Source organism: Stegodyphus dumicola, chromosome 2 (genome assembly GCF_044657685.1).
Source record: "Stegodyphus dumicola isolate Sdum_Otavi_A_Nest chromosome 2, ASM4465768v1".
In the NCBI taxonomy this organism is placed as follows: domain Eukaryota; kingdom Metazoa; phylum Arthropoda; class Arachnida; order Araneae; family Eresidae; genus Stegodyphus; species Stegodyphus dumicola.
Window position 1 is genome coordinate 251,338,784 of NC_140769.1, and position 7,856 is coordinate 251,346,639.

General features: G+C 33.8%; 1 protein-coding gene across 2 annotated transcripts in view; it reads right to left on the minus strand.

Moving 5' to 3' along the window:
• The window catches only part of LOC118194815 (histone-lysine N-methyltransferase SMYD3-like), a 65,854-nt gene extending 61,224 nt beyond the window's left edge, over nucleotides 1–4,630 (minus strand). Inside the window, exon 1 of one of the 2 annotated variants that reach the window (XM_035366023.2) lies at nucleotides 4,477–4,630. In XM_035366023.2, the coding sequence (XP_035221914.1) occupies nucleotides 4,477–4,595 (119 nt within the window). In that variant the 5' untranslated portion in view covers nucleotides 4,596–4,630. The remainder of the gene's footprint in view (nucleotides 1–4,476) is intronic. The other variant, XM_035366027.2, reaches the window with a different exon arrangement.
• Between the last annotated feature and the right edge of the window lie 3,226 nt (nucleotides 4,631–7,856).

Here is a 7,856-nt window from a genome sequence, read left to right on the forward strand (position 1 = left end):
AATAAAATTTAGAAGCACTCAGATTTTATATTACGCCCAAAAGGAACCTTTTTTTAAAGTTTTGTGTGTTACCTATATTTATTGAATATCATGTTCTTCGTCCGTAAACCACATATATTTGAAAACAGCATATATTTAGAATTTCCGCACTGGAGATAAAACTGTTATTTTCTGTACAGTGCTCGCTCTGAACTCGTTGAGTTTGTTAATCAAGAATTTCTTAAAGTATTACAAAATATGAAATAGATTGAAACAAATTCGAAATTCGGCCGTCCAGATGCCCATGTTCGGGTGGAGGATTACATTATTCAAAATTTGATGGCTCTAGATACTGTCGTTTTTGTCACAGTGCGAGAAACATACATGTATTCATGCAGATTCTTCATTATTTAATTTCTTTACATATAATATAGGGCGATAATATTTGGTAACAACAATTTGCAAGGAGACACAGACATTAATAGTAAAACAGCGCAAAATGCCGCTTCGAAACTAACAGCCTTTCTAGGCTACCGCTGCTTTGGGCTAATAAATTAAATTAACAGTAAATTAAAAAAATCTTATGCAAAACTAAAAATAAATTTTAAAAAATAATCACTATAAAATACAAGCAAAAGTAATTATTACGGTTAAATACAATTTTAATATTAGAATTAAATGTATAAAAATTTTTAAGGAGTCAAAGGTGTTTATCACTATGATGTGATTTCATAATGAAATATAATTGAAATAAAATTCCTTTATAGAAATTGTGCTATAATAATCATCTATAATTTTAAAAAAGCAGCACAATTTAGAATTTTAAACAAAACTTTCAAAAATTCGTTTTTTAATATTTTAGTATTTTTTACTTATTTACACCAATAAAAAGCATAAAAATTGCAAGAGAAAATTACTTGTTTGAAATTTTCTGTTAGTTCAGATTTAAAACATTATTTTTTAAAAGAAGTAGTTACAAATTTCTTTACGGCATAGGAAAAGCTAAAAAATATCCAGCCCTGAAAGCATGCAATAGCTTCATAATATTTGGAAAGTTAATTATGCTTGACAAATATGCTAAATTTTTAAAAAATCAATCTCAATTTCAAAAATAAAAATATGTAGAAATTCTAATTTGTGAAATGAGGCGCTACAACCAGATTTTTCGTGACAGTTATACACGCTGCACTAGGCAACCAATGTTAAATTTCTGCAAGTCGTCCCTACTCCTCCGGATGTGATCAAGGTGACAGCCGGCAACGCCTCAGGCGAGGGAGAAAACCCGTTTGGGTTAGTCTATTTCTTATAAGGTCCATGATATCTTGTTATTGATGGGACTCCTGCAGTTGTTAGAATATGCTGGAGCTGCCTTACACAACAAACTTAATGTTGCTATCCTCGTGCTAGACATGGCGAAAGCCTTCGACCGTATCTGGCATGAAGGACTTATTGCAAAACTTGTTGATTTCGGATTGGAAAGGGAGCTGATCTTGCTGATTTTCTCTTTCATCGCAAGCAGGACTTTTAAAGTCTTAGTCAGAGATGCTTATTCCTCTACAAGAATCATGCTTAGTGGTGTTCCACAGGGCTCAGCTTTAGGACAATCCTCTATCTCTTTTATATTTCTGATTTCCTTAATTTCTGTCAAAAGAATAGCTCTATCCTCGCATGTTACGCAGACGATACTGCCCTGGCAGTTAAGTCTGTTAACATAAATCGTGCCATTAAAAAGCTCCAAGATATCATCTCGGATATGAAACTCCAGATCCTGGAAAATTCAAATTAATGCTCAGAAATCCCAGCTTTTACTTATCAGACGCAAATAAAAATGAAAACTGCAACCTAAGAAGCACTTACTTCTTTTTAATAAGCCGTTATTAAAAAGAAGCCGGTGCTGTCGTAAACAAAGCTAAATATCTTTGAGTTATCTTAAATGGCAGCCTCACCTGGAAACACAATATTGAACATAACAAGAATAAAGTCACTAAAGTGATGAGATGACTCTTACCTATACTTGGGAAATATTCCAAGCTTAACTTGTGTAAAAAACGACTTATCTACATTTCTGTCATACGGCCTATCACGAGTTATGCCTCTCCTGCCTGGGCTGCAGCGACTGAGAAGGATATTCATATATTGCAAGAAGTACAAAACCGCTTCTTACGAACTATTACATCTACCCATAATTTACTTCACAAGGATCTTAAAATGGACACTACGGATAATTTCTCAGGACTAAAAATAGAAAATTCTTCCAGGGGGCTTACACCTGTGAAATAATGAATCACTTCAGACTGTTTCATTATGAAATCCTTAATGAAGACTTAAGACTACGTCTGATGGATTGCTCATATCAGCAGCAACTCTCAGAGCTTCGACTTCGGAGGGTCACCACCCCATCTGATATCCATATCTGTATACCGCACGCTTGTGGTTTTACTACTGGACTATGTGTACTGTATGTATTCATTATTTTCATTTCTTCTTGGGGTCTGTACCTGCATTATGAATTGTACTTTATTTAATATTATATGCTCAACAGTTATTGAAATACTTTTGATTCTTCACGCAGAGCAAATCTGACCACACAGTTAGGGAGGGTGTCTACACCACATGACTTTGAAATCTAATCTGAGGACTTTGTAAATATCTATTGTATTTAGAACATTTATTTTATTTATATTTATTATCAAGACATGATCCTGCACCCTTTTTACTAATGTATGCTATTTTGTACTCGTGAAATTTTGTAAATTTCATCTTTTATTCTGGAATCTACTCAGCTCACCTTGCTCATGTGACTTTGGTCACCCCCTTACCTCACCTATGTAGAATTTTTCAAAAGGAAAAAGACGCTTCACAAAATTAGCATACCAAATATTAAAGATTCTAATAATTAGTAACAAGAATCGGCGTTGTTAGTATTCTTAACACTCATTCCTCGGCGTGTTCTTTCTGCTATATTTCAATAATGACCAATTGAAAAAAGGATTATAGCGAAGGTATTAGCTTTCAGAAATGAATTTTTAAATCAAGAACCAAGATTTGCTTGAAATTTTGGAATTCCTGCAAAAGGGGGAATTTTTTTAGTGTTTTTATTAGTCCAAAGGGGCTTTGTCCCTGGAGGACTATTGTTTTCGTTTTGCGATTTTGCGTCGGACTCATAAACGTCGGTTCACTTTTCAAACTGTTGCAAACAAAATGTTAGAGTCCTGCATTATATTTGAAGAAATTAAATAATGAAAAATCTGCATAAATGATTGTCTATTTCTCGCATTGTGATAAAACAATGGTACATAGAGCCATCGAATTTTGAATGACGAAATCCTACTGCGAATATGGGCATCTGAAATCCCAAATTTGGAATTTGTTTTATTATAGATTTTATATTTTGTAAAACTTTAACGAATTTTTGATTTACAAACTCAATGCTTTAAAAGCGAGAAATAGCAACGTTATATAGAAAAAAAAAAAAAAACTTTTATCTCCAGCTCGCGAGACTGTGTATATCGAAAATTCTAAAGATTTTATTTTAAGTTCGTAAAATATTAGCTAAGTGCCTACGTTTCATGACGATGTGAAAATGGAGTGCGTAGAGTAAAATCTCGCTTTCCTATAGCCCATTATGTCTTAAAATGACGCGATTTCGTCACAAAACATAAAATTAAAAAAATCAAATTCGAATTTCGAAAAAATCGCTTCGAGATGCACCTATGTACCAAATTTTGTAGCCGTGGGTATATTAGCTTACGCGCAGCGCAAACGAAAGACACACACACACACACAGACAGACTCTTTCTTTTATTATATTTAGAGATATTTCACTTCTGTTTTCAGTTAAAATAATATATATTGTTGCCACCTATTAAAATCAAATATTTATTGTGATATGAACTGATCGCGGGCCATTAAACCGTGAAAATTACTAACAAACTATTAACATTTGAGAGAGGCATAGATAGTTCATCGATGTTATTGTAACCTTACTTATCAAAGATTATATTTCCTTTTATAAATTGTATATTTTAATAAACAGTTTGTTATTTGATGCGAATAATGAAGTTTGTAACAGTTTTCATCGATTTCGTCGAAGATGTCAGCGAATTGAAGTACTTTTCATACGTACTTAGTATAAATGTTAATGAATCTTCTCGGCATCGAAAAGTATGGTTTTTACATGGATCTCTTTATTATACTGAAAAGCGATGTGCCGTTATGATTTCGAACAGAAATGTCTTATGCCTCTTGAACTGGCAACGATTTCCTATTTCGCAGGATATGATTTTCTCTCAAATTTAAACTTCTTGAAATACCCTTGCAAGCATTAAAAAGAGTTTAATTAAAATTTACGCCATTTGTGATCGATATTTTTGTGTGAAAAGATCTTTAAAATTGAAAAAATAGTAGTCAGCAAGGAACAGCATATGGGAGAAAAGAACTATACTACCTCTCAAAGTGCAATTTAAGTAAGGTTGAAAAAATTATATAAAAAATTACCTTGCATAACAATATGAGCATATCTCAGACTGTACGTTTTTCGGAACACAAGTTACGAAAGGTTTGCCAGAATAAATTACATCTCCGGGATAGTAATAGTTTTGCCTTTCGTCTGCCATACTGACGTCCTACCTCGAGATACAAACTGCTAAAAAGGCTTGTTTCCGGAACGCAGGTGAATAAATACTTGCGATAAAGAGTTTCGGTTTAGGAAAGATAGCAAATTTTCTTTTTTGGCCTTAACTATTTTATTCAACCACTGTCAGGATTTCTGAGGTAACAATATAAGAAGCAAAGTACGAACTTTCGTAGTCAGCAAACTACATAAATGCTAAAAAATTTCATTTTGTATTGCTTTTCGTTAACGTATCTATCACAGTTTACCTGACACTTTGGTATAAAATATTTAATTTGTAAAATAACTGAAACTTACGTAGTAATATTTGCGCAGAAATATCGTATCGAATTTTTTAAATATTTAAATGTGGATTCTACGTTAAATTGAAAAAAAAAAAAAAAACACGATAAATAAACAATTTGATATAATCAATAGACAATTAAATTATCACTATTTTACTATGCACATTGAACGTTACAATTCTTCGAATTCTTGACGTTGCCAACTCCAAAAAGGAATTCTTTTGCCTTTTATCGGCAGACGTTAATTTAAATGTTTTTTTATTCTTAGCTTCCTTTTGTAGTTAAATTATTCACGCATGAAACAATTTTAAAAGACAAACAAACATTTATTTAAAGATAAATCCTACTCGTTACTTAAGAACCTACACGTAACGTATTCATAAACGTACATAACATAACAGACGTTCTTACTGCATCGTAGCAATATACATTTCAAGCGTACATCATCAGCATATAGTATTTAAAATTATAAATAGAACGACATCCAGAAATTAGCTGTTGCCATTTCTCAATAGATATTTTGTCTAATAACAATAAATAATTTACAGTCGTGCTCACATTATTCCCACATAAATATATATTAAAAAGAGAAAAAAAAATCTGAAACATTTCAGAATTCATATTACGCCAAAAGGGGCGTTTTTTTAACGTTTTGTGTGTTGCCTTTATTTATTAAATACCATGTTCTTTGCACTTAACCCTGCAATGGAGGGGCCGGCGTACAGAGTACGCCAATGCCATCTTTTGAGCTGTAATTTTTAGACAACCCCTTCTTAAGCGTCCTCCCTTCCTCTACCTCCTAGAAACATTCCACGAGTGCAATGCACCTGGTATTTCTGGTCAGTCTGGTTTTCGCTTCCTTCCGAAAGTATTGTGAACATGTCGCGTAGGCGAAAGAAATACGCCGCTCCTCCAAGTATGTACAAAAAGAATATTGTACCTCCTGAAGATTATTTGCGCGTTTTAGAAGTCTCGGTTGATGAAGACTCCGACAATTTGGATAACGCATCTGATGTCGATGAATAAGAAGTCATCGAACAATCTGATCATAAAAGTGACTCAGATGAGGGAAATGTTTCTAAATATCCTCATTTTCCTTCCTGAAATGATGTTTCCCCAACAAATGACGATTTTAGTGATATTGAAAATGACATGAGTGATTTAAAATATGAGGACTTTTTTGGAAAAACAATTTACAAAAAGAAGAAAGTTGGAAGAAAGTTTCTGAAAGAAGAAAAGGAAACTTATAAGTGGAATAAAGTTCCCCTCAAGAGCAAATTCGCCAGAACGCCTCGAAAAAATTTGATGAAAAAAATATGTCCAAGTGCCAAAACTTGTGACAATATAAATGATGAGCTTTCTGCTTTTCAGAAAATCATAAATACAAATATGATTGATGCTATCGTACAATATACAAATATTTATCTCAAATGTAACAGGACTGCAGATGATCTCCAAAACATCTCAAAGAGAAGCATGTATGATACTAATAGAGCAGAAATGTTGGCCTTTTTAGGAATTTTATTCTTATTAGGGTGCAAAAAAATGTCAAAACTCAATTTGCAGGAAGCATGGGCAAAAGACGGTACTGGAATTGAAATTTTGCAAGGAGTCATGGGCCTCAAGCGATTCAGAAACCTGTGTGCTGCTATTAGATTCGATGATAAAGGCACAAGGTATGTGCGAAGAAAAACTGATAAGCTTGCTGCACTAGAAGAATTTTTTGAATCTTTCAATCAGAACTGTCAAAACTTTTATACACCAGGTGACGAACTCACAATCGACGAGAAGTTGGGACCCTTTCGCGCGAGGTGCTTTCTATTCAATTCATCCCCAACAAGCCCGCAAAGTATGGTCTGAAAAGTTTTGCAGTTGTTGACTCACGAACGTTTTATACATTGAAGCTTGAAATTTACTGTGGCAATCAACCCCCAGGACCTTATGAGGCTTCTAATTCAAGTATTGACATTGTCAAAAGGCTAATTGGTGCGTATGAAGGTTTCAACCGTAACCTGACGACCGATAATTGGTATACAAGCTACCCGCTAGCTCAGTATCTTCTTACCAAAGGTATAACACTTGTGGGCACGCTGAAAAAAAAATAAAAAGGAAATTCCAAATGAATTCCAGCCATCAAAAACCAAAGAAGTCGGCAGTTTACTGTTTGGTTTTCAAAAGGATATGACAATTGTTTCATATGCAACGAAAAAAAATAAGTGTGTAATACTGCTCAGTACTTTACACGATGATGGCAAAATTGACCAGGAAACGAATAAACCTCAAATAATCCTCGATTATAACAAATGTAAAGGCGGAGTTGATACCGTAGATCAACTCTGTAGTAATTTCACTGTTGCCCGAAAAACCAAGAGGTGGACAATGGCAATATTTTTTGCACTGCTAAACGTAGCGGCCCTAAATTCGCAAGTGCTCTTGAACTTCTCCAAACCTGATGCAACCATCAAGTTTAGAAGATATTTCTTGCCATTTGGAGAAAATGCCATTTCTCCTGTCGCATTCCAAAGCTATTATTAGAAGGCTGGTAACAACAGAAGCGGACAAGACGGTTGAAAGGGACGAGGAACCATCTGCAAAAAAGATCAAAGGACGCTGCGCTGAGTGCGGTAGAATGAAGAATAACTACACTACCATAAAATATTCTGAGTGTTCTAAGTTTACCTGCAAAAATCATCTGGGTAAGACAGTACAACTTTGCAAACCCTGCTGCAGTGAACAGAGGCAATCGGAAGAGGATTAAAAGAGCAAAAGGTTTTTCAAATTTCTCATTTGTGAAACTTACCGAACTTTTCTTTTCGGAATATTTATAATTTGCAATTTTGATTTATGTTCTTATAATTTTCATACAGAAAATAATGCAGAATACTATTTACCTTTAAATTACATTTCCACTGCATCCACTTTTTGAATTAATTAAAAATTCGTAGTTTCCATGTTTACTG